The sequence below is a fragment of the Pongo abelii genome, chromosome 13 (genome assembly GCF_028885655.2).
Source record: "Pongo abelii isolate AG06213 chromosome 13, NHGRI_mPonAbe1-v2.0_pri, whole genome shotgun sequence".
In the NCBI taxonomy this organism is placed as follows: domain Eukaryota; kingdom Metazoa; phylum Chordata; class Mammalia; order Primates; family Hominidae; genus Pongo; species Pongo abelii.
The window spans coordinates 75,405,064-75,432,208 of NC_071998.2; the positions used below are offsets into that span (position 1 = coordinate 75,405,064).

The window sequence follows — 27,145 nt, forward strand, 5'->3', positions numbered from 1 at the left end:
TTTTAATTCATTGTAGTAAAGGGACACACTCTACATGATTTCAGTTTATTTAAATTAGTTGTCATTTGGTTTCTAGGCCAGGATATGATCTATTTTAGTATGTGTTCTGTAATAAGTCTGAAAAAAATGTGCATTCGGCTGTTGTTGAGTAGAGTATCCTAGAAATGTCCATTAGACCTTTTTGGTTAATGGTGTTTTTATTTCTTCTATATTCTTGATTTTTTCTGTCTAATGGATTTATCAATTATTGAAAGGCAGGTGTTGAAGTCTCCAACTATAATTGTGGATTTGTCTATTTCTCCTTTCAGTTATATCCGTTTGTCCTCGTATGTTTTTCAGCTCACATTTAGGTTTATTATGTCTTTTTGGTGAATTGATTCTTTTATCATTGTTTCATATCCCTCTCTCTCTGATAATTGTCTTTGCTATGCAGTTTACTCTATCTGATATTAATATGGCCATCTCTGTTTTACTTTGATTAATGTTTCTAAATATTCTTCCATCTTTCTATTTTCAACTTGCCTTATTTTTATTTATTTATTTTTTTAATGAGATGGAGTCTCGCTCTGTCGCCCAGGCTGGAGTGCAGTGGCACGGTCTTGGCTCACTGCAAGCTCTGCCTCCCCAGGTTCATGCCATTCTCCTGTCAGCCTCCCAAGTAGCTGGGACTACAGGCGCCCACCACCATGCCCGGCTAATTTTTGTAGTTTTAGTAGATACAGGGTTTCACCATTTTAGCCAGGATGGTCTCGATCTCCTGACCTCGTGATCCACCCACCTCGGCCTCCCAAAGTGCTGGGATTACAGGCGTGAGCCACTGCACCTGGCCTAACTTGCCTTATTTTTATATTTGAAGTGAATTTCTTGTAGATAGCACATAGTCAGGTCATGTTTCTTAGTCCATTTATCAATTTCTATCTTTTAATTGGTGCATTCAGATTATTCTATTTAATGCAATTATTGATATGTTAGGGCTTAAGTTTGCCATTTTATTTTTTGTTTTCTGTTTGTTCTCTTTGATTGTTGTTTTTGTTTCTCTGTTGTCTTCTTCCTGCCTTTCTCCAGATAACTTGAACATATTTTAGAATTCCTTTTTTATTTACCTATAGTGTTTTGGAGTGCATCTCTTTGTATGCCCTTTTTAGTGATTGCTTTAGGCACATTTTATATACATACATACAAATATATAACTTATTACAGTATTCTGTTTTTGACATGTTACCAGTTCAAATAAAGTGTGGAAGCCTTACTCATCTTTATTCCACTTTACTTTCCCTTTCCATTAATATACAATTGTCTTACATATTTCTTCTACATACATTAAAATCACAGCAGAAAATGTATAATTTTTGCTTCAACCGTTGAGCACAATGTAGAAAACTCAAGAGGAAAAGGAAAATGTGTTGCATGCGTTTACCTATATTTTTATTCTTTTCTTGTTCCTGAAGGATATTTTCACTGGATATAGTATTCTGGACTAATTAGTTTTTTTATTTTCATCACTTGAATAAGGTGTGGTACTTTCCTCTGTCCTCCATGGATTCTTATGAGAAATCTGCTGTTATTCAAATAGTTTTTTTCCTTATAGGTAAGATGTTATTTCTCTCTTACTGCTTCCAAAACTTTTTCTTTGTCTTTAGTTTTGAGAAGTTTGACTCTAATCTTCATAGTGTGGATTCTTTTGGAAGGCTTAGCTTGTTTGGAGTTCACTCCTTGAATCTTTAGGTTTATGTCTTTTGCCAGATTTGTGAAGTTTCAGCAGCTATTTTTCAACTTTATTATTATTATTTTTTTGCCATATCTTCTTTTTTTTCTTCTTTGACTCTGATGACATAAATATTAAGAGCTTTTGTTAAGATGTTGTAATTCCCTGAGGCTCCATTTCTTTAGTTTTTCCAGTCCATTTTCCTTCTGAAAAATTGAGTAATTTTTGTTTTTCTGACTTCAAATTTAGTGATTCTTTTCATCTGCCCTCTTTATTCAGTAGTTGAACCGTTTTGCTGAGTTTTCAATTTTGCTTATTGTATTTTCCAATTCTAAAATTTTCATTTGGTTTTCTTTATATCCTCTGTTTTTTTGTTTGTTTGTTTGTAGAGACTTTATATTTCTTTCCCGGCACTTACTATTTTTTATTTGTTTCAATTGTATTTGTAATTGCTCATTGAAGCATTTTCATGATGACTGCTTTAAAAATCCCTGTCATATAATTCAAACATTACTGTCATCTTGGTGTTGGCATTATTGATTGATCTTTTAAACTTCAGTTTGATATCTTTCTGATTCATGATATGATGACTGATTTTTTCTTATTGAAATCTGGACATTTGTGGTATTCTGTTATGAGATTCTATGCTATTTAAACCTCTGTTTGAGCTGGTTTCCTCTGACAGCACTCTACCTGGGGAAAGGGAGACTCTGACACATTACTGCCAGATGAAGGTAGGAGTCCAGATTTTCCACTCAATCTCTGTTGACACTTGAGAGGGCAGTCTTCTTGTTCCTGTTGGATGCGGGTAGGAGTGGATTTGTCCCTGTGGTGGTTCGCTGGAGTATAGCGATTATTGTCTAAGAGTTTTCTGTATAGACTTCCCTTTTCCTGTACTTTGGACAAAGAGGTCAGAATTTTTCTGGGGATTTTTTTCTGTGCCCATTGGCATTTTCAGGTTTCTGGCTTCTTAAGCTCCAATTTGGGGACATACGAAGCAAAAAGAAAATCCAGGGAATTCACCACCATGTCATTCCAAAGTCTCCAGGTAGTCTGCCTTCTCTTCACCTTTCAGTCTTCTTATGTTTGCTTAACACAGTGGTTCTCAACCTTTTTGGCACCAGGGACCTGTTTTGTGGAAGACAATTTTTCCACACACCGGAAATGAGGACTGAGGGATGGTTTCGGGATGAAACTGTTCTACCTCGGATAATCAGGCATTAGTTAGAGTCTCATAAGGAGTGCACAATCTAGATCCCTCGTATGTGCAGTTCACCATCGCGTTCATGCTCCTATGAGAATCTAATGCCACTGCCAATCTAACATGAGGCAAAGCTCAGGTGGTGATGCTTATTCATCCGCTGCTCACTGCCGGCTGTGCGGCCCAGTTCCTAACAGGCCATAGGTCAGTACCAGTCCACAGTCAGGGGGTTGGAGACCCCTGGCTTAGTGTATGTTACTCTATGGTTTGTTTGGCCCCACCAAGTCTCCTATTAAAATATGATCCCCAGTGTTGAGGTGGATCCTGGCGAGAGATGTTTGGACTCTGGGGATGCAGCCCTCATGAATGGCTTGGTGCTATTCTTGAGAGAATCAGTTCTCACACTTTTAGTTCTTGAGAGTGCTGGTTGTTGAAAAGTGGCTGGTGCCTCCTCCACTCTCTCTCGCTTCCACTCTTTCTAGCCATGTGTTCTGTGCTCAGACCAGCTCCCTTTCCCTTTCCCATGAGTGGAAGCAATCTGAGGCCCTCTCCAGAAGCAGATGCTGACACCATTCTTCTTTTACAGCCTCAGAACTGTGAGCCAAACAAACCTCTGTTCTTTATAAATTACCCAGCCTCAGGTATTTCTTTATATCAATAGAAAGGGACTAAGACAGTTGTCCAGGGTTTTTAGTTGTACTTAGTGGGAAAAATTGGGAAAAGTACATCAACTCCATCTTCCTAGAAGCAGAAGTTACATCTCTTATATTTTAATTTACCACTATGGTTCCCCAGATGTTGAGCTTTCTGGAAAATTAATAAAAACTACTTAAGTGTAGAAGAACACTTGCTATATATGTGTCTTCTTAACTGAAATTATGTTTTCCCCAAATCACTAGAGAAGTGTCCTGCTCAATGTGAAAGAGATGATTATGAAGGAGGCATTTGACTTTGGGATAATGAGGTTGATACAACAGTTTAAACTTAAGGAAAGGAGGATTAGGATTGGTAGGGTCCAAACTGGGGAGCTCACCTGGCTAAAATCTAGCATTTGAAATCTATCAGTCCAGAGTCCACAACGTGCAGTGCTACAAAGGGTAGGTCAAGTCTACCTCTGTTCCAAGGCTCTCCAGTGTAGTTGCTGGATCATAGCAACAGAAGTAGTTTAGCAAGCAGAAGAGTCCTAGCTACAGTTACTCTGTCCTCCCAAAAGCAGCATCCCACCAAGGGCCAGGGAGGATGAGAAATAAAATGGAACCATTTGAAGAAGGAGCCTAAAAGGATGTAGCTATGTGTCACAGTGGGTTCTTGACTCAGAAGAGAGCTAAATATTGTTTAGGAAACTAAGGGAAAACGTTCATCAACAAAAAGGGATAGGCAGGGGTTAAAAACATCAGTACTCTTCATCCTAGTACTCAGGAGACATTACTAGTTGATCATGGTACTGTTTCCCACTAGGCCCACAATCCTCTCAACATAATGTCCCATGCAGGCACTACCAATCAATAGGTGGAGACACGTAAGAAGACATCTGTTTTCCAGGTCAGGCAGGAAGCTCATTCCAGGCACACAGGACATCAGATCTAGAGCAGCACAGTGGACTCCAGATCCTATTAGGAGCAGGCCTAAGGCTGCTTATTTCTTGCCTTCCTTAATGAGAATTGGTTCAGGGTCTGGGTGCAGCTGAGCCTGATACTGCTGACTTTGATTATGAGAGCTGAGATTAGTCAAAGACCAAGTGGCAGAGAAAAAAAAAATCTTTCTTTGCATATTAAGATCCAAGGCTTAGCTGATCTATATTGTTAATTCCTGAAGATTTCAAGTTAGCCTGCTTACAAGTTGAATTTCAAGAGAGAGATGGCAGTGATTTATGGTGACATCTATTAAGCTTTTATAGAACATAATACACGTGTTCTTGCTCCTACCATAAAATTAATTGTTGCTAATTAGTTAGGGCTGCCAGCTCGCTTGTGTGTGAAAGTCTGTCACACTCCCTTCTCCTGGTCCTGTTAATTAGCCTTCTGCAGCCTCCTACTGTCTCAGCGTCCTGTAGCTTTCCTCTCAATGTACGTTTCTTATTTAAACAAATAAGCCTGCTGTTTGGCTTTGGTTGGTTTTGGAGAGAGGTTTGACTTTGGGGGCATAGAAGTTCTTGTTGATAGCCAATGGTGTCAGGTGAGACAAACCATTTTTGTACACCATCATACATTATGTAAGTGCATTTGACCCAAAATAAGTATTCCTCTTTCAAAGTTGTTTTTTAAATTGAGTATTGAATTTCCATGAAATAATACAATTAAGCTCTCAGGTACTTGGTTTTGATGATCGTTTCTGGGTTTCTGGAGTCTGGGATGGAGATCATTCTGGTGGGATGACAGCCCATAAGCACGTGTGCAGCGGAAGGAGCACTGGGTCGGGCAGCTTCTTGGTTGCGATGACAGCTGCATGGCATGGAGCATTGTAATGTTCAGCTGTAAGGGAGATGCTTCGAGGTGCTGAAGATATCATGACAGTGATCGAGTTTGTCCACAGCTCTCACAGCCCTTGGAGGAGCTCTGACTCAAGTGTTCTTGCCTAGGGAGTACTGGTTGTATAATTGCTGTTGACATTTCCGTGGTAAAAAGAGGTCAGTTCTATTGGATTTTTCCAAGAGCAGGCAGCCTACTTTATCCAAGCAGAGTAAATCTAAGAGTGACAATCTCATGCAGTTATTATCACATATAATGACAATAAAAAGAAAGGGTTTTTCCTAAATACAGTTCTGCACCCAGTGAAGCTTGTTCACTCCTCTGCTCAATGAGCCAACAAAACAGTCAGGCGCCAGAGAGAGAAAAATCCTGTTTGCATTGATTGCGTCCTGAATGCCTCTGCCCACCTCCTGGGAGGCAGCTTATTTCACACATCCTCATGACAGAGTAATGTGACTTCATTGACTGGCAAGCAGCTGTCAGTGCAGCCTGTGAGGTGTCTGGGTGTGCCCACACACCGAAATCAAGAGAGAATGGAAAGCACAGCACTGCAATTGAAATTTAAAGGGGAAGTAAGTCTTTATTACAATTGACTTACAAAAGTGGAGGCTGTAGCTATGTTCAAATACAATCACATCTGTGAACCCACTTGTCAAGCAAAAGAAAGGCACAGTTTTCATTCATTCACCCTTTTGCTTTGGAGGAGGGCTTCAGATAACAGGTGCTAGAAAGGCAGTATCAGGAACCAAAACTCCAACAGCACCAAGCAATCAGGTATTAGGAACTGGCTGGCCATCATACGCATTGTCATATGCATTGATGTCTTCCTACCTCTTTTCCCCCTCCTTTGCCCTCTCCTTTGCTCCATAATGGGGGCTTCTTTGCATCTGCTTCTGCACCTGTCTTCACCTGCATGTCCTTGCCTGACATGGGTCCAGTGAAAGGTGACACATGACCACACCTTCTGACATTAGATGCAGGGATTCACATACCATGACTCCATAGTTATTTGCATTGGGGAGGTCTGAAGGGGATCCACACGGTGTTTATGCATGAGTGTGATCTTTTTACTTCTGAAAAGCCTGGGATAGAAGACCAATAGATGAAATAAGGGATCTTTTATGACAAATTTATATTTTTTTAACAAACTCTTTGCTTTGGCAACTCTGTGATCACTTAATTTGGCAGCATGGTTAAGGGAAAATATGATTGAGAAAGCTATTTATGTTCCTGAGAGTCATGTTGTGTATGGTAGCCGAGAGAATAATTCTTTCATTCCGATTATAAAATCACTTGGTTGTTAGAATTTATAGCTTCCCTTTTATTTTCATCACTACCACTATAATCTAGAACTTCATGATAATGCTTTTATTAATGCAACAACCTTCTAGCTTGTTTCTCTGCTTCTGGGCACTTTCAATTAATACACCATGCATATTGCTACCAGATGATATGCTATTTAGATAATGCCATTCCCTCATTAAGGAACCTACAATAGCTCCCATCTGCTTATACAATCAAATCTAGACCCCCTCATCTAACCTTAAAGCTCTGTATGGTCTGGTCCCCTATCTACACATACACTGAAACTTACATGCCACCACCTTGCATCATACCCCTGATTGAGCAGAGGAATCCTAGTCCTACCACCTGCCTCAGTGCCTTGCTATTTGCCTTTTTTTAAGATCCCTACTTTGCCTCTCTGCCCATTCAGATAAATACATTTTTCATATCTCACCTTAGACCCTTTTGTGTCTATGAAGCCTTTCCAATAGTTACCATCCACATCAGCTTCTTTCTTGAGTTCCTATCACTCTAGAAGGCAAATGCTTGGCACTGTTTTTAGTCTAGTTTCTTGCAGTGATATTAGTGTCTTATCTACAAAGCTTCATCTCCAGGATGAACTTTTTGCTTTCTTGATTCTTAGTCTCCAGAATGCCTAGTATGCTCCTCTTGTGTAAAGAATACTGAACTTAGAATTGAAAGGCCAAGTTTAAGGCCTGGCTCTTTAACTGACAAGTCATGTAGCCTTGAATGGGCCCTTGACCTCTTTAAGCCTCTGTTCCCTTAGCTGTAAAATGGAACTCAAGATATTTTCACAGCCCATTTCACCGAGTCGTTTTAATGCTCAAATAAAATTGCATGTGAGAGTACTTTATGAGCCTTAAAGTGCTGCAAGAACAGAAGGCCCCATTATTATTGTAGTTTGTCTGTAATATTTAACTTAAGTTGAACCAGTAAAATATATCTGTGAGCCATTGTATAATCTTGAGGGCCAAATTGCTAAATAGCAGTGGCCGCACCATATAACGTTTATTGTACATTTCATTGTTCAGAGTGCTTTTTATTAGGATTCCCATTCTGTTCTCTCCAGTGCCCCATGAGGTTGTGAGGATCAGGTATTTTTATTCCCACTTTGCAGCTAGAAAAAGGAAATCAAAGGGAACAAATACAGTAAGTGAATTTCTGTAAGTCACGTAGTTAGTTGATGGCCACAATTGAACTGAAGCTTCCATTCTGCCTCTTATTCCTTGCCTGAAAATTGTGGTCATTTTCAGTCCCCACTTTATCACCACCAGATCCCTGCCTCTAGGACGCTTTCCTCTGTGGTTTTCACTTTTCCTACTTTGTCTCATTGGTTCTTGTACAGCAAGGGTGGCTTTATATTGGCTAGCAAGGATCTCACTCCTGTTCATTTCATTATAATTACATTCACATTCATAAGGTGGAGGGACTTTTTTTTCTCTTTACAAATACTGTTGGTTGACTGAAGTAGTCTTAGGTTGGGGGACCTTAGATCAGAGAAGAGACCTGAGTTCAATGTTAGGTCCTCACTTTCTTTGCAGACAGTTTAATTCTCTTGACAGGTCAGGCTCTCCCTAGAGCCTTGTCCACGCGGGCGAGACTGAGACCTGTCTCTTTTTGGCCTGAGGATAAATAACAGGCTATCTGGTACTCTTCCAGACTGGAGGTGGCAGTGCACACCACTCATCCAGTTGTCCCTCCTTTGTGCTTAAGCTCTTTCCCACTCCTTCCCTCTGTTGCACCTGCTGGCCCCAAGCCTGGAGCTATTTTAGCCTCCACCAAATGGGGCAGTCCTGCCTCTACCGCTGACTCCACTACAGCATGTTCTGAGGTGAGGATTCTTCTACTCTATGTTTCATGCATTAATATGGAAGCCACGCCCCCATCTCCCTTCCAGAAATCTGTTGAAAAATCTCATCCATTAGGACTTACATTGCCCTTCACTTCACCATTATGGGTAAGAGGCCAACTGATGCCCTCACCTCACCAATCTAAAGGAATTTCTTCAATACCTTTCTAAGGAGGTGCTGCTGGAAGCATTAGAATCTTTCAGCCATCCCCACAGGGACAGTGTCATCAGCAGATTACTTCCTCAATTTCAGCATAAATTTCAGTATAATTTAACATTGGCTTATTCTTGAGTGAATTTCTCCAATATAATCTACCCGGAATATTTGATGCCATTTTAGTACTTTAGACCATGCCAATCCCAGATGTAAATGGTTCATACTAACATATAAGAACAGAATTTTTTATCACCCAGAGTAAGTAGTTCTCTGCATAATAGCATCACTGAAGCTCTCCCAGGAGAAGGGACTTCATGACAAAATGTGGGAGCCATAACAGCAGCCAGATTAGTCTGACCCTCTGCAGTATCTTCACCAGGACCCCAAAGGACCCCAAAGCCCAATGGGTGGAGTAATTCTCTTTTTTCTGAAGCAGCATGATTAGGTAATTGTGACTTTATTGTACAGTTCTTATTACTGTCCTCAAAAGCTGAGTTTGTAGCATGGACTGCAAAGTGTGGCAGTCTTCCAGCTGACAGAAGCATACAAAACAAGTCCTTATCTCAAGACAGAGGAGAGGAACCCAAGCACTGTGACTCTCACTTTATAAATCTGCCCTCAGCTCATAAACTACTTTTAACACCAGTGATTCTTGACATGAGTTCACACCAGAGATTTTGCAACTCATTGATATGGAGGGTGTAAAGAGGCAGGGGACAAAAAAAAAATACATCTGGTGGCTGCAGAGAAAGGGTTATTTGACTTCTGGGGACAGGCTATAGTAATATTCCACTGATTTTATACAGCCTTTGTCTTTCCTGCCTGCACTGTTCTTATATTCTTATAAGAGCTATTCAGAAAAGTAGTGTCAGGATATGGCTGGAATAAAGATATAAGGATGAAAGATAGTTAATAGAACAAAAAATAATGCAACTCCCAATTCTTGGGAGGAGATAAGAGATAGTGCAAGCTAAATCCTCCTCTATGTAGTGGGGAATTAATAAGTGAGAAAACCTGAGCAGAAGTTATAAGCATATTCATTAGAGTTATGGACATAATACCCAGAAAACCAAAAATCAAATGTGTTCAAATTGGCTGCCCAGGAGAGTGGGGCCAATGACAGAAAGGATTGTGGAAAGGAACAATTTCTTTCCATCTTAAACTCTTTGGTACTGCTTAGCTTGTTATGTGCATGTATTGCTTTTTAAATATTTTTCTTAAAATAAAAAAAAAAACTATGGATTTTTTTTCCCTAAAATTCAGGGGTTGTGTGTGTGAAGATATGACTTAGTGATAAATTAGGTTGAGCTATATGAAATAGCAAATATTGGTTCATTTTTAACCTGTATGAATGGAAATTTCATTTGATTCAACTGAAATAGTTTTCAGATTTTGTTCTTTCATGTGGACATGTCTTTACTGAAAGCCCAGCATATGACTGGGTCAGTGGCATCCTGCCATCCTGGAAATGTCACAATTCATTGTGTCCAACAATGTTCTCTTTCCAACCAACACTTCAAGTTCTGCTCAGCTTACTAGAGAGAGTTCAAGGGGCACATCTTCCAACCACAAACCCTATGCTCAAAGGATTTGCTTCTTCTAATACCCTTAACCCAGTATTTTTTACATGTGTTATGGCAGTTTTTACATTCTGCCTTTTACAACTTTATTTGTATACTTATCTCTCTGTTAGACTCTCCATCTTTTGAGCAAAAGAATCGTGTTCTGTAGGGAGAGACTGTGTGGGCTTTGAAGCAATTCTGGCATGCCTTGCCCACTTTCCAGCTGCATAACTTTGGGCACCTTCCTTAACGTCTTCAAGACCCAGTTACTACATCCCCAAAATGGGGACAGTGATGTCTCTCCCAAGGCCCATCAGGATGTTTGAATCAGAAAATGCATGCCCAATGCCTAAAACATGCCCAGCACACAGCTAATGTGCAATTAACAACCACTGACTTCCCCTTCCTCTTATTCATCCTTGAGTCTTCCACAGCACCAAACACAGTTCTTTTTCCCTTAGATGATTAAATGGTAAATGAAGGAGTGGGGGAAAGTAGGTTGGTTTGAAAGGTTTTGGAAGTATTGCAAAATCCTTTCAGGAAAATAGATATTAACACTACCTTTTAAAATAAGAGCTCTCAAATAAGCATATTAAAGAGGAAATAGCACAGGACTCTGCTTTGCATATTAACCGATCTGAAAACCATTCAGAGATGGAAGCCATTTGGGATGCCTCCAAAAATATTGCCTGTGACCCTCCGCCTTTCAGACATCGGCCATGTATCAGTGGTTGTGAATGCTGCTGAGCCTCTGCCTTCTATGGAATTGGGGTAGAGTCTACAGCTGAGGAGAGCAGCCTGGGAAGCTTGCATGGAGTTCCGGACCTCAAAAAATGCCCACCAGCCTCTTAATAGGTTGAGCACTTGCCCCTTCCTCTGTTCAGAGCGTTCCCCATTAAAAACTCCAGGCTGTTTTTGTAAAGTTGGCCCCAATGACTCCATGGAGCCTTTCTGAGTTGCCCAGCTGCAGAACACTTTGCTTGTCACTGTTATCGCTGTTTATCACATTCTGATTGTGTTATTGTCATTGATATATTTCTCTTACCTATTCCTGTGCCCTGGTTAGAGTATGTGCACAGAGAAGATACTCCATATGTTTATGTAAAAATAAAATGTTCATTCATTAAGATACAGGTCAGGGAAGCCTCTGAATAACCACTGGTGTGATTTTTTAATTTATCCCCACCAAAAACAAAAGATTTCTTCCACCATGGGAACATTCCTTCAGAGTTTCATTGGTAAAAGCCAACTTACTTAAAGAAGTCAATTAGAAAACTGTAGTAGCAGCGTGGTGTGGTGGCTCATGCCTGTAATGCCAGCACTTTGGAAGGCCGAGGCGGGCAGATCACTTGAGCTCAGAGTTAGAGACCAGCCTGGCCAATATGGCAAAACCCCATCACTACTAAAAATACGAAAATTAGCTGGGTATGGTGGCACACACCTAAAAAATCCCAGTTACTTGGGAGGTTGAGCCCGGGAGGCAGAGGTCGCAGTGAACCGAGATCGTGCCACTGCACTCCAGCCTGGGCGACAGCGTGAATGAGACTCCATCTCAAAAAAAAAAAAAACAATAACAACAAAAACAAAAACAAACAAACAAAAAACTGTAGTAGCTACTAGTTTAAATTGTTGAAAGAAGAAAAGTTTTCGTGGGGAGGGCACAGGAGTGGAGGATACCAGGGATAAAGCAGACACCAGCAAAGAGACCTCAATGGAGGTTTATGGCTGGCGTGGTGGCACGCACCTGTAGTCCCAGCTACTTGGGAGACTGAGGTGGGAGGACTGTTTGAATCCAGGAGGTTGAGGCTGCAGTGAGCTGTGATCATGCCACTGCACTGCACTCCAGCCTGTATGATAGAGTGAGACCCTGTCTCAAAGAAAGAAAGGAAGAAAGAAAGGAAAGAAAGAAAGAAAGAAAAAAGAAAGAAAGAAAGAAAGAAAGAAAGAAAGAAAGAAAGAAAGAAAGAAAGAAAGAAAGAAAGAAGGAAAGAAAGAAAAGAAAGAAAGAGTAAAAAAAGGAGGTTTATGCACACAGTGTGGGAGGTACAAGGGTTGAAAGCATGAGGCTTTCCAGCCTTGAGAGCAGGAAGAACTTTAGGGCACAGGGACACAAAGTCAGAGATAAGACTGTCTGGCCCACCTGCCAGGATTTTGTACAATCACGCTGCATAATGATTCTTGAAAATACAAACATTGCCGGGACTGACTGACAAGTATTGTTCCAGCGGGGAGAGCTGTCAGGGCAAATCAATCCAATTCTACCACATGCCAGTGTGTAGAACAGATATAATTTTGGCTGTTCGGGGATGTCAAAGCGAAGGATGTACCGTATGTGTATTTTGAAATGTGGTGTTCTTTTTAGTCTAACAGCTTGAAAGATTTCTGGGGCTTTCCCCCCTTGGCTTTTTTCTAGAAGTTTTGGGAATTTAACTTCAAATAATTCCATTGCTTTTATCTGCTGTAACGTGCAGGTTAAATTAATCCTTTCTCCCTCCACTCCTATGGACACTTGCTCTCATTTGGGGTATTAAACACTAGTCTAGTGAGGAAAGGGCCATTTGCTGGCATTGGATGTTGTATGAGGCATCTATAGGTCCCTGGTGCCCTCCCAGAAATGTAAAGTTGATTTGCAGCAGGCTCTCTAGTCGATCACTGCACCAAATAAATGCAAGGCTAAATGGAGAGGCTTAGGATGGCTCAAGTGCCTAGGCCCCTTGGGAATCTCTGAAGGTCCACTTGCTCCTTCGGTGCCCCAGTGCTATGAGGGCTTGAGGCCCTCAGAAGTTAGCTCACTGAAAATCTCTCTTCTCTGTTCAGAGTTTTTCTGCGCCCCCACCCCACTGCCCTCTCTGCACCTTCCCTAGGAATCTCTTCCAGCAGTTATCTCCTCTGCCTTCTTCTCTTCTCTTCTTCTTCTTCTTTTTTTTTTTTTTTTTTTTCTGGAGCTATTTTATTTCTAACCCTCAAGTATTCCTCTTAACTTACAAATACTCTCAAACCTCACAACAGCCCCTAACCCCCATGTGCTGGAGCCATGGTGCTGTCTCTAGATGGACCTGTCTGCCCCTGCATCCTCCGCCCCCTCCCCAGTTTCCCACAGGCTTGGCCTCCATTCTTCAGTCCTGGCTTCCGTTTCCTCACTTCCCATTCAGGACACCACCCAGGGCAGGCTGCCTTCTGTTGTCTTCGTGGTCGTGATCCATGGCCCTCTCCTGCCTCTGATTAGTTCATTTTCATCTTGTTTTCTGTCTTTCCCTGATTTTCCTCATAGTCATTCTCTGAGGATTTGTTTTTGGTGACATCCTCTGTACCATTTGGGGTCACAGATCTGACTGCAGCTTCTGTGGCTGGGGACAGCACCTCCCACAAGAGTCTTGCTGAGCTGTGGACTTCTGACAGGCAAGAGGCCGGAGAGGAAAGATGGATGAGGGACGGGATGGAGCCTGCCCTCAGCTCTGTACCAGCCTCTGTGAGGACAAGTTCTAGTGCTATGCCCTCACTGGCTTCCTTGCTTCCAGTTTTAGTCCAGCCAGATGAATCTCTCTAAAGACTTGCCCTGATCACTTCTTACATGCTCAAAGGTCTTCAACAGCTCCCCAGGACTCACATATATAATGTAAAATCATGGACTCATGGCTGTGGAGTGTGTGAGCTGGGGCAGACCTAAGATGCCATGTAGTCCAAACTCCCTTATTTAACAATGAGGAAGGGGAGGCACAGAGAAGGAAGTCATATTTATTAGTGCCAGAACTTGTCTGAACTACTTAGCGAGATATTCAAAGCCCTCCATAATCCAGTCTCTTTCTTTCCCTTCCTTCCTTCCTTCCTTCCTTTCTCTTTCTTTTTCTTTCTTTCTTGCTTTCTTCTTTCTTTCTTTCTTTTTCTTTCTTTCTTTTTGAGATGGAGTTTCACTCTTGTTGCCCAGGCTGGAGTGCAATGGCGTGATCTCAGCTCAATGCAACCTCTGCCTCCCGGGTTCAAGCGATTCTCCTGCCTCAGCCTCCCAAGCAGCTGGGATTACAGGCATGTGCCACCATGCCCTGCTAATCTTGAATTTTTAGTAGAGACAGGGTTTCTCCATGTTGGTCAGGCTGGTCTTGAACTCCTGACCTCAGGTGATCCGCCCACCTTGGCCTCCCAAAGTGCTGGGATTACAGGCATGAGCCACCGCACCCGGCCCAGTTTCTTTCTTTTTTTATGGCATGTTGCCTGCTGTTCCTCTTTCAGAAAAACCAAGATAAATCACTCTTTCCTAAATCCACTCTGGACTTTTCTTTCTCCTCATCCTGGTTCTTTCTCTTCTCCCCTCTTAAGTGTTCTCTTTCTCACCATTTTTTTCTCTTATTCAATTACTCATCTATTTTTACATGCTTGCATTATTATTTGTTAATAGAATAGTTTTGGTTGTCTCATGTATTCCAGGCTCAGCAGTGGATTAGGGGAAATTACACCTATTTGTCAACTCCATGCCCAAAGCATTCTTGAGTATGCCCATAGGTGTTTATTTTGATGTCCTTATGATAAGAGCTGTGGACTCCTTATACAATGCCTTGGCTGAAGACAGCTTTTGTGTCATGTGTTCATTTCTTATTGATCTCTGTTATGAGTACTATTTTTAGGAAACTCACTTCTTACTCTGGAGACATTTTGGAGGACATTGATCATTGTGCCTTTCAGCATCCCTTTTGTAAAATCGATTTGAAACGTTCCTTTGAAAACAAACTGTCATGAAGAATCTTACTTCATGAAGAAGGGATCCCTGTGTTTTTATTTATGAGTAGCCAAAATTTTGTAAATTATTGTGTTTTCTTTTTGGCTTCTCCTTCCAGCAAGCTTAGGATCAAATTATGACTTAAGTTTAATAACCACTGAGGACCCAAGAATCTTCATGCTTGCATTTCTACTTAACACCTTGTCTTAACTTCCTATTTTATTTCTCTCGACTTCAGTTATTATTACAGTTTTTGTTTTTCTTTGTGTCATTTATAGTACCTAAAATCTTTTGTGAATGGAGCAAAGATGTAAGTAAATGGCATGAAAGATATATGTACATGGGTTTTTCTGCCCTTTAGGTTATAAGGTCCTTTAAGACAGGGATTATTTTACTCTTCTCTTTTTCTAGGCCCTAGAAAATGCTGAGGCACTTTTAGTAGGTACATAGTAAAAGTTTATTGAACTAAATTGATAGAAATAGACCTCTGATTTCCTAGAGAGGCACAGCTGAAATCATATGCTTTCTCTTTCGCTTGTTTTTTGTAAGAAGGCCAAGGCAAGGTATGTTGTAGTGGAAAGAATTCAAACCCTGCCTCTTACTAATTATACAATCTCACATGAGTTATTTAGCTAATCCAGTCCTCCTCTTTGTTTCCTTAGTTTGAAAATGGAGGTAAGAATACCCTTCCAGATTGCTATGACAATTGATAAGTCCTGTAAATCTCTCAGCACATTCTCTGGCCCATAATAGCAGTCAGCACAGGTTAGGCACCCTGTTCCCTCCCTATTTCCTCATTTCATTGGAAACAGTACTTGGAAAAGGATAAGTAAGTGGATTGCTCTATGGCCACAAGTAAGTCAATTAACTGAGGTGTCATCTGTAAAATAAGTGTGGCTATTGACCTCATTCAGAGGGATATGAAATTAATTGATGATAATGCACATTGGGAATTTTTGCTGAGAGGTGCTTCAGAATGGCTCAGTCTTGTTACGTGCTCTATTTCATCCTTAATATTATTTATGAATATGTAGCCTTTTCTTGTTCTGGTGTGTTTTATGTCTGTGGTCTTAATTGCATTTATTTTTTAATTTTAGTACCAACTTGTATCTTAATAAAAATGTAGGTGAAACTTTAAAACATAGTTTCTATCTTTCATACAAATTTGTTTTTATAAGGTGGATGATTTTACCTGATTCAATATGCTGCTAATACATTAAGATATTTGGAAAATCATTTTTGTTAATTTTATTTTATATCAAGTTCAAGCATTTTTTGAAGTATTTAACATTTACATTCTGCTTTTAACATTCATATTTTATATTTGTCAGTAGTTTTCTAATGAAATTGTTTATTATGAGATGTGTGCTTCATTTCAGATGATAAACATGAGTGTTTCAAGTATTTCCAGTAGAAAAGATATTAACTAAATGAAATACCTGTTTTCACTTTAATGTCAGGAAACCCTGTCTGTCTTCAGTATGAATCAGCGTCCTCTATTTCAGAGTCCAAGGGTTGCTTTTCTGAGAGGGTTGCTTTTCTGACCTGAATCCTAGCTCGGTCACCTTCTAGCTGTGTGGCCCCGGGAAAGTCATGTCACTGTGCCAAGCCTCTCACTGATCTGTCAAACCTGAGGGAGCCGGTCTCAATGATCTTTAAGTTCTTTTCCTATCACAGTATTCAGTCCTGGGAGATGGAACTGCTAAAGGCAGGCTCTGCATTTAGGACCACAGGGAAACCGAGAGAGAATTTCGGGAACTCCCAGTACAGGACATTATCTTTTAGAGTATATTACTTTTAATCTTTCTCCTGAAAACTTTAAGATCTCTCTCTTTTTAACTGAAGGTTGCTTTGTCCTTGGCATATATTAGATACTGAATAAATGTCTCTGTTGAAAGTCCATATGTTTAGTGGAATAAGTCCACTGGGCCAAGAGTATCTATGAAACCCCATTATTGAGGAAATGGGAAAGGCACATTTCCTATCTGAGACCTTAAATGAATAAAGTTATATTTACTTTTTATTAGTTTTAGATTTCATAGCAATGGGTATAGACATGGAATAATACTTTATCTATTGCCTGTGTGTATATACAGAATATGTACTTCTGGGAGGAATCTATACCAGAATTTGATTTAAGCAATCTGAAACTACAAGCATCTATGTCAACTGCTGAAGACACATTGCGACACAATGCATTTTTCAGGACTCTAATGTGATACGAACACAAAGCCGGAAGTCAGTTCACTTCTGGCACTCATGGGACAAATGACCAAGGGCACCACATTTCCATTCTGAAAAATTCCATCAGTGACAGAGTTGCCCAGACAGGGTGCAGATCACACGAGTTTGGTGGTGTATTTCCTACAGCTCTTATTTGATTCCTCCTTTTCCTTTGGCAGGGTGAATTTTACACACAAATTTTTCTATAAAACTTTTTTTTTGTTTTAATAAGTGATTGTTTTGAGTTTTCCTTCAAATCTATGAAGTCATTCATGGTAGAGTTTGGTTCTTTTTTTTTTTTTTTTTTAATTTGAGAGAGAGTCTCATTCTGTTGCCCAGGCTGGAGTGTAGTGGCACGATCCCTGCTCACTGCAACCTCTGCCTCCCGGATTCAAACAATTCTCCTGCCTCAGTCTCCCGGGTAGCTGGGATTACAGGTGCACGCCACCACGTCCGTTTAATTTTTGTAGTTTTAATAGAGACAGGGTTTCACCATGTTGGCCAGGCTGGTCTCAAACTCCTGACCTCAAGTGATCAGCCCACCTCGGCCTCCCAAAGTGCTGGGATTACAGGTGTGAGCCACCACACCCAGCCTCTTATTTATTTCTTATTAGAGTTGCTTATGTTGGGTTTAAGGTGATTTTGCTCAAGTCTCCAAAGTTAAGAGCAGCAGATTGGCTGATCACAGAGAAAGGAAGCATGTGAGAATTTTGCATGCTTATGTGATAGCTTATTTATCATGGAATCCTTAGGCATGCTTCACTCAGGTTATTTTGTGTAAAGTGAATCAAAAATGTCCACAGAGCCCTTCAAGACAGTGATATTCAAAGTCTTAGACCACAATGAGATAGGAGTTTGTCCAGAATGTGAATCAGGGCATTGCTTCCTTCATTACAAAAGTCTTACTCTCAGGAAAAGTTAGCCTAATGTCACACAATCAGCCAAACTAAACCTTTGGATGTCTGGCCTCTTAGCTCCACTGTTGAAAGGTGGAGGAGAAATGGCAGCCCAGTGTTGTTACAGCTTAGGCAGGTTACTGAGCCTTTCTGAGCTCGGGCCCTGAGAAGGAAGGCACTGGTAGGGTGGAGAGGGAAAATGTGGGCCCAGAGCTCAGTGGGTAAGAGGAGCAACCGAGATGTCAGCAGAGGTGGTGCAGGGTAACGGCTCCCTAAGATAGAAGCTTCAAGACAGCTGGGGCTCTAGCAGGGGGGGAGAGGGTGTAAAGGATCAGAAATCAGGTGTGTAAGCCCTGAAGTACCAGTGGATGAGGGATAGAGATGGCATCCAGTTGAGAGGCTTGGGCATCCTTGGTGCATTGCCGAGGTTTTATTTAAATCAGGGAGGTAAAGGGATGTTTAAGGAGAGTTGAGGAAATAAGGAGCTTGTGGAGTCACAGGCAGTGAGCTCAGAGTACACCGTGGAGGGGTGTCCAGGGGAGCTGAAGGGGCATAAGCGATCCACATTGGGAGGATAGTGTCTGGATAACTAGAGGCTTCCTGTGGTGTTGTAGGGAAATGGAAAATGGGCAAGTTGGGGTGAGTTTTGATGCCTTCTTAAAGGAGAATGGGAAGACGTTCTTAGCTCAATGACGGGAAAGCTTCAGATTAGATGTTCTTCCCACTGCTGCCATCTCAGAGAATACAGCTACTTTATCACCTACATGCTTAAAAGAGTTGACCTCAATTAACTCAAATAACATAGTCAAGTAGTACTTGTCTGTGGTTATCATTATTAAACATATTTTTTCACAGATATTTATAAAGCACCAATTGTATGCACAGCACTGTGAGGCCCTGTCAGGAATACAAATATAAAATTCCTGTGCCCCTAAGTAGCTCAGTCTTAAAAAAGAGAAATTTGGCCAGGCGCGGTGGCTCACACCTGTAATCCCAGCACTTTGGGAGGCCAAGGTGGGTGGATCACGAGGTCAGGAGTTTGAGATCAGCCTGGCCAATATGGTGAAACCCCATCTCTACTAAAAATACAAAAAAATTAGCCAGGTGTGGTGGCACACACCTGTAGTCTCACCTACTCAGGAGGCTGAGGCGGAAGAATCGCTTGAACCTGGGAGGCAGAGGTTGCAGTGAGCCGAGATTGTGCCACTGCACTCCAGCCTGGGCGACAGAGCGAGACTCTGTCTCAAAAAAGAGAGAGAGAGAGAGAGAGAAATTTATTCCATTTAGAGAGAATACAGTGGCAAAAGGACACTGCTCAGATGATCAGTGCCCCAAAACATAACAAAGCAGATAAATGCAAATATAGTAGCCCATTTCCTAAAGAAAAGATGCAGCTTTCCCGCTTTCAAGGTCAACGTGGGAAAACTGCTTTAATCAATTTTAGTTTTGGAAATGATGAAATTGTGGCCTTGGCCTTAAAAACTTATTTTCCATCAAATTTTTCTCCTGCTTGGACTGCGAAAAGAAAGAAGGTATGTAATAAAATGCAAAAAAAAAAAAAAAAAAAGTTAAATACTTGCCTTGCTCTGGTTAGAGTGAGAAATAAATCAAGTGGGAATTTAATTCTCAATGAACATGTGACAACCAGGGAGTTAAATATTAGATTTAAATAGGGCAGCTAATTATCTGCAAGAATTGCATTTGTGTCTTTATATGGGCACTCTCCCTAATGAACACATTTCTCTCCTCTTAAATTCAGTCGTCATCACTGGAGCATGAGAAATTAATATACGTTCTTATATTCATCCATATTGTTGCTCATAAAAAGACCTTTTGATTTTTATCACCCTGAGTTCCCAGAGGCTCACAAAGGCATTCACAGCTCTGAACCACATGAATTATCGGGGGGAAAGAAAAATCCCATTAAATCAAAATCTTAATTACCACTTGCATTTTCTATAAAGTTGTGTCCAAAAAGAAACTGAGCAGGCTGTCCATCAATATAGAATGGATAAATAAATGGTGGTACAGTCCTTCCACAGAATATTATACAGTGGTATAAGGGAAATAATTCATACTACACACACAATACAGCCCAATCTCAAGGACACTGTTGAGAGAGAGATGTAAGATCTGCAAGAATTCGTACTGTATAACTCCATTTAACGTAGGTTCAGAAACAGGTGAAGCTGAACAAGCTCTGGGCGATAAGTAGGAATGTAGGTACAATCAGGAAAGAACACATTGGTGCTTCAAAGTTACTGGTGATATTCTATTTCTTAAATGGGATGGTGGGTCCATAGGTATCCATTTTATTATTATTATTTACTGCAGTTTAAATTAAATTGCAGAGATATGGTTTATATTTTCTTATAATGCAGTTCACAATCAATTAAAAAAAGTTTTAAAAAACGTTATCAAGTTACACCACAGTACTAAATCTCTACTTTGAGTTGCACGAGGCATCAGGAGATATTTAGGGCTCGCTCTTAACCTTGGGGGCTTACAGATGTGATATAATTGCGGGATACATCAGAATACGAACAAGCCATGACAGAATGTGAGTTCACAGAAAGAGGTCTTTGGTGGTCAGAGTGGTCCTGGAAAGCTCTATGAGAGAGTAAGAATTTGAACGGGGCTTTGAAGGATGAACTAAGCAGAGAGGAAGCCTGGCAATTGTTTTTACTTTTTTCTCTATTTCTCTTATAAATTAAGTCTCTGCTCATGTTTAGTACAGTTTACAATTGAAAAGAGACTTTGTGAAGTAGAAGAAAACACATGAACTCTGGAATCAGACAGACTCGGGTTCAAATCCCAATTCCATTCCCAAACTGTGAATCTTGGAAATTCCTGCAGACTGTTTTCCCATTTGTAAAATGCAGAGAGGATTATGTCACAGGATTGTGAGATTGAAATTAGAGAATATAGTTGGGCACACATTCCAAGCTCTAGAGGGCATCACAATCTCTTTTTAATGCACTACCATTCAGCAACAAGGAGTTCAGAAAACAATACCAGCCAAGACCCAGTGAAACTCCCATGCTAAGGGACTCAACATTTAACGTGCTGAGTGAGGAGGCACAGCTCACATGTACTTCTGTCCTCTGAAGGGTCTCCTTGTGGGCCTCTCCTCCATGACCTCTGTCCTTTGGTGTGCTCCCTCTCTGGTTTCCACCTTGCAGCCAATGAGCTTCTGAGAATCCTTAACTGCCTCCTGCCTTGTGCATCAAGAGGGTGTATGGATGAATGACTTGAGCCATCGCTGCTCCAGACTGTAGGGAGGAACATTCTCTTGTCCTGGGATTCATCTGTTTTTGTCTCTTCTTGGCCTTGGAGAGCCAAGACTGAGCCATGATTTTAAAACCAGGCTAAGGAAGCTAGTCCTTAATGCAGACATCTAGATGTTTCTGATCCAAACAAAGGAAGTCAGTGAGGCCCAACCATATTTTAGCCCACCCCACTAGAAGGCTAAAACTGAGGTGAGGCCAAAACCTTAATTAACAATGCAAAGATCTTGCGTTTTCCTTTTGTATCCTCTGACTCTGTCTCCCTTAGGAATCTGACATGGCTTAACCAAGAATTCAGGATTGCTAGCTATCTCTCTGCTTTGCCCCACTGGACACACTACTAACAAATATATGCAAAGCATGTGGCTTATAAGAAGCCTGCCATTAATGTGAATTTCTCATTCCTCCCTTTTTTTAGTCTATAAAGTTTATCAAGGATATTTTGCAGTCAGCAACTAGGTATCTACTTTGGTTTTATCAGAAACAGTAACTATGTTCTGGAGAATAAGGTGATGAAACCTCCGCCCAGCCATTTGGGGTGGACTGTGAAGATGGACACCCAGCTTCTTTGGTTCACTGTGCACAGAGGAGAGACTCTTGGGCCTGGAAGCTCAGGTACAGGACACCAACTCTTCACCCGCTGCCTTCACCTCCGCGTGCTTCAATTCCAATTTCCATTCTGTCTTTGTTTTGCAGTTGTTCAGCACATCAAGCGACATAACATTGTTCTGAAAAGGGAGCTAGGCGAAGGAGCCTTTGGAAAAGTGTTCCTAGCTGAATGCTATAACCTCTGTCCTGAGCAGGACAAGATCTTGGTGGCAGTGAAGGTAAGAGAACATTCCAGAATGTCTCATTAACCATGATCACACTTACGTGTGGAAATTTAACTCTATTTTATTATATTTTGGTGGCCAATGCAGGAGTAAATTGTTCCTGCTATGGTGGATGTATCCAAATTCCTTTAAACTAAATGGACAGTCGAAAGGACATTTGGGGCACATCCAACTGTCAGAGGTTCTTCTCAGGGGCCACTGACAAGTCTGCAGGCTGTGAAGAGCTCTGAGCTACTCTTCCAAGTCCATGCTAACTGAATTTTGGATGGAAGTCAGTGGGGCCAAACAGAATTCAACCAGCTGAGTCCTGAAGACTCACATGTGTCTCCTCAAATTGTGGAGTTCCAAGCTCAGCTGAAGACTCACATGTGTCTCCTCAAATTGTGGAGTTCCAAGCTCAGCTGAAGCTTGTGTCAGGTTTATGGTTCTGGAAGGAAGGATTGTGGTCTTCACTTCCCCTCTCAGCCTCTGTGCCTACCTTGACCCTCCCAGATGCGTGCAAATCTCCAGGGTTTTATATAGCACAGGCATGATTTCATCCAGGGCTGGATGGCATCTCCTGTGGAATTCACCACCCAAGGAGACATGGTGGTTTTACTAAAATGAAGACTGAAAGTCCTCCATCATAGTCATGTCCTCATAAACTCAAAAAGGAGTCCCGGTCTTCGATTAGATAAGCATTATGATTGAAAGGGATCCAATTTCCACTGAGCTCTCTAAAACACAAGAATGAACAAAAGTAGCACAAAAGGCTTCAGGTATTTTACATACATTTTTCAAAAAATTTTTAACTCACCAAAATAATGGGTAATATATATTTAAAACACTTAAAAGAGGCATATATTTATAAAATGAATTAAGCTCCAAATAAATATGGACATGGCTAATGTAATAAAATGTAAGTTCTTGACTTAATATAAGATGATTGAGTTTTTTGAAGTGTTTTATTTCTGCCAAACAGGAAACATTTTTACAAATGGCATTTATTTACTAGTTATAACCAGGACAACTTTTCATTTTAGAAAATCAGGAGTCTATTCCATTACTGTTATACTTAACATTAAAATGTTTCAGTACATACATAATGGGCGCAACTGAGAAATAAAATTATTCTTGGAGTCATCCGGCAGACTAAATGGTTTCTATTAAAGTTTATCCAAATAGAAAAACTGTACATTTGCTTTCTTTGTCACCAAAAGAAACTAACCAAGGTGGCATGATACTCCTAAACTCTCAGAGAAGACTCCTGAACTCTGCACTTTGGGGTGAATAAAGAACAGGCCTTCCTAGGAATGATAAATGTAAACATTTTTCAAATAAACGTCATCTCCCCAAGATGGACAAATGGAGGGGAGGAGAGAGAGAGGAGAGAGGAGAGGAAGGAGATCCTAGAGAGATGTGAGGGTGAATGGGGTAGAAGGTGGCAAAGTGAGAATCTTGTAGTCATTCTGGAGATGTTTAATTCTTGCTTTTGCTATTACTTCCTCTTTTCTTTTACTTATTCAAAAAGTTTTGTTTGTCATTGTTTAGCACAAAATGTTCAGAACATTTGGCAGTGTTAAATCTGCAGTCTCTGTTTTCTTCTTACTGTATCTTTTTTTCCCCCTTTTGGTTAAATGAGACCAAAAGGTAGCTCTATTTTTGTAAATTCATAGTTTGATCACATGTTAGAGCTGGAAGAATCTTTGGGAACATCTAATCCTAGGCTAGCCATGTATTATAGACAAGGAAACTTAAGACTCTGTATTTGTGTTCTGGGCGCATATTTTGTACTGCCACCCAGGAAGCTAAGTCAGACCTTCAGACTCTGTGGGTGTCACAAGATGGACTCTTTGAATGTAAAGAAATCCTGGGAGACTAGGGAATCCTAGATGAGAGTGTAGAAATAACTGAGAAACCTCACGCAGATATAGAGATAGAGCCAACAGATTTCTCAGTGGGTATGGCCTTTCATCTTAGTACCACTTCTTGCCCTGTGCCTGCTTCTCTGTACTTCTTGCAATACCTTTAAGGAGAGTGTGTTGCGTAGCTGAATCCAGGGCACCCTCAGCTTATGTGTTACATTTCCTTCCAAACATATGCTCAAATAGGACTTCAGGGCTTGGACAACTAACAGTGAAGAGTCAGCTGGTGACAGTGATGTTTAGCCTAGTACCTGGGTTGGCATTAAAAGACATCTTATGCAATTCCACTTTCCTGCCCACGGCATGCTTCTGTTTGGGCATATGTCCCATTACCACTGTCAGTGAGGACCCTCTCTGGTTTACATCCCAATCACATTCCTAGTTCCACCTCTGAACCAGACCTAGGGCCTAGTCTTCACATACATCCTGGCTTTGCCAAGTAAGTATTTGCAAAGCAATGACCTATGATGAGTGTTTCTTTAATCAACACTGCTTAAAAAAAAGGAAAAACAGGATTTAATTCTTTGTTAAATCCCAACTCTTCTCTTTGCTAGTCTCATTCTTGTGGAAATTCAAATGACACTATCATCTGTCATCTCAAATAAGGAGGACAAAGTGCCTGCAGACTAAAAATTCATTCTAACTTCGTGGTCACAAACTTAAGAAGTCTCATGTCAGTGACCTTACATGTGAATTTTTTTTTTAAATGGGAGGTTTTGCTTATGTTTGCTAGAGTAATTTCAAGCTTCAGAGAGGATGTTTATTTCAACTCTCTGGGATTCAGAGGCTGCAGCCACGTAAGGGACTAGCTGGACCTTCCACAGGCTCCAGGCTGAATTGGATCAGAATAACCCATGGACCTTTCACAGAGCTGTCACTCGCCAGCCTGACCTGCTCATTTTTAGGGCTTTAGGCCTATTGAAAGTGTATTCAAAGACTATCCAAAGGAGCCTGGGAAGAAAATGTCTATGGTTCAGCCCTGACCACAATGAAGGGATTTTTTAAAGGAATGAAACCAACTGAATGCAGCTGCCGGGGACTGCACAGCTTCTCACCTCTGTGGAGTGACTGCCGGGCTTGCTCCTCTTCCATTGGAGACACCCAGGGATGTTTGACAGCCTTTCTGCTGTTGCTTAGCAACCCCTGCAACATTGATTATGCATGCTAAGAAATAGCAGCTATTGTCCTTTTTCCTTCTCTAGAAGGAGCTGACTCTGGTGTGAAATCTAAGGCTTTACATTCAGATTGACAGATGTCAGATTCCTGTAAATTCTGGTGTTGATGATTTAAGAGCTTGAGGGAGCCATAGGAAGAGATTTAGGGTAGAAGTGATCCTAACGCATGTGCACAACACTTCAGGGCACACAGAGCTGAGCATGCCTCTCCCATCAGAGTATTTGCTTGTTTGGATCCAACCGGATTGTCCCTTTCCTGATATTTTTGGATGACCTTTGTTTTTTTTAGTGAAATTGATCTATCAACCATTATTTTTTCCATTTGCACTGAGTTATAATCAAAGAACCCATAGAGAGGAGGAGAAGCAGAGAAACCAGTCTTTGATCCAACTGAGTTACTTTACCTTTAAGTAAGTCAATTGCCAAGGAAACGCTTCATCGCAGTTTCCCTGCATTAACTGTGGATGCATTAGCTATTTTTGGCTCCATCCAACCTGTATTTCCAAAGCTGCAATTCCTATAACATTTCCTTGTACTATGAATCCACATTGATTTTTGCTTTTTAAATATATCCACAAGTGTGCGTTGTGGGAGTCATGGTCTCTCCTCCCCTCCCCACTAACTCAGGTGTATTTCTAGAAACACAAAATGCTGAATAGGAGAGAGACCTTAGAAATCATATATATAACCCAAGCCTCATGTTTTATGGATGAGAAAACTGAGATTCAAGGAAGTCGAGTGACTTCCCCAAGGTGTAAGTTAAAGTGAGTCAGAGGTGTTGCACAGGAAGAAGACTTGGCAAGATAAAAAATGGTAAGATTTGACTTCAGCAAGCACTTTCGTTGGAATCTGACTTAGGATTTTTGCTTTTCATGTTTCCGAATTCTTTCTTGTCAACAGAGAAAATGATGATGTTTTTCTCCACCAAGAGTTTGGAAAAGTTTTCTGATAAATCCTCTAGCACATAATGAGGCAGGCCCCAAGTGGCATCCAACATGTTTCTTCCATTTCCATGTCGGGATGGCCCCTACCCAGCCTCTTGGTCCAGGTAACTCCCATCCACCCATCAGCTCTCAATTCAAGTTGTCCCTCTTGGGGAGGATGTGCCTTATTTGCTCCTCCATCTAGGTCACATCTCCATGATATATGCTATTAAAACATCTGTACTTGTCCTTTACAGCATTTGTCAATATTTTAAAATTATATATATATATTTCTGGGCTTATTTAATGAATGGCATTGAATGTCTGTCTCCTCTAGTAGAGTGGCATATTCCCCAGAATGGCAATAGTGCCTTTTAGCACATTGCCTCATATGTAGTAGTATGCAGGAAATGCCTGTTGAATGAATGAAGGGATGGATGGGTGGGTGCATGGAAGAACAAAAAGATCATGAAAATAATAGCCTTTTGATAAATAGAGAGTTGCGCCAGGTGTGATGGCTCATGCCTGTAATCCCAGCACTTTGGGAGGCCAAGGCGGATGAATTGCTTGAGCTCAGGAGTTCAAGACCAGCCTGGGCAACATGATGAAACTCCATCTCTACAAAAAATACAAAAAGTTAGCTGAGTGTGGTGGCATGCACCTATGGTCCCAGCTACTTGGGAGGCTGAAGTGGAAAGATTGCTTGAGCCTGGGAGGCAGAGGTTGTAGTGAGCCGAGATTGCACCGCTGCACTCCACTCTGGGTGACAGAGTGAGACCCCAACTCAAAAAAAAAAAAAAAAGAAAAAAGGAAAAGAAAAAAAGAGTTGACAGTTGGCATTTCTAGGTAGGGAAATAATTTGATGATCTATTGATAGTCATAGACTTTTATAGCTGAAAGAAACTGTAAAGATGATATATATAGAATAATGTAATCTAACAAGAAA

At 40.9% G+C, this 27,145-nt stretch overlaps 1 protein-coding gene across 3 annotated transcripts in view; it reads left to right on the forward strand.

Moving 5' to 3' along the window:
* NTRK2 (neurotrophic receptor tyrosine kinase 2) overlaps positions 1-27,145 on the forward strand; it is a 359,572-nt gene that overhangs the window by 240,907 nt on the left and 91,520 nt on the right. For all 3 annotated transcript variants that reach the window (XM_024252096.3, XM_054520116.2, XM_054520115.2), the window contains one exon: positions 22,061-22,191. In XM_024252096.3, coding sequence (XP_024107864.3) covers positions 22,061-22,191 — 131 coding nt within the window. The remainder of the gene's footprint in view (positions 1-22,060; positions 22,192-27,145) is intronic.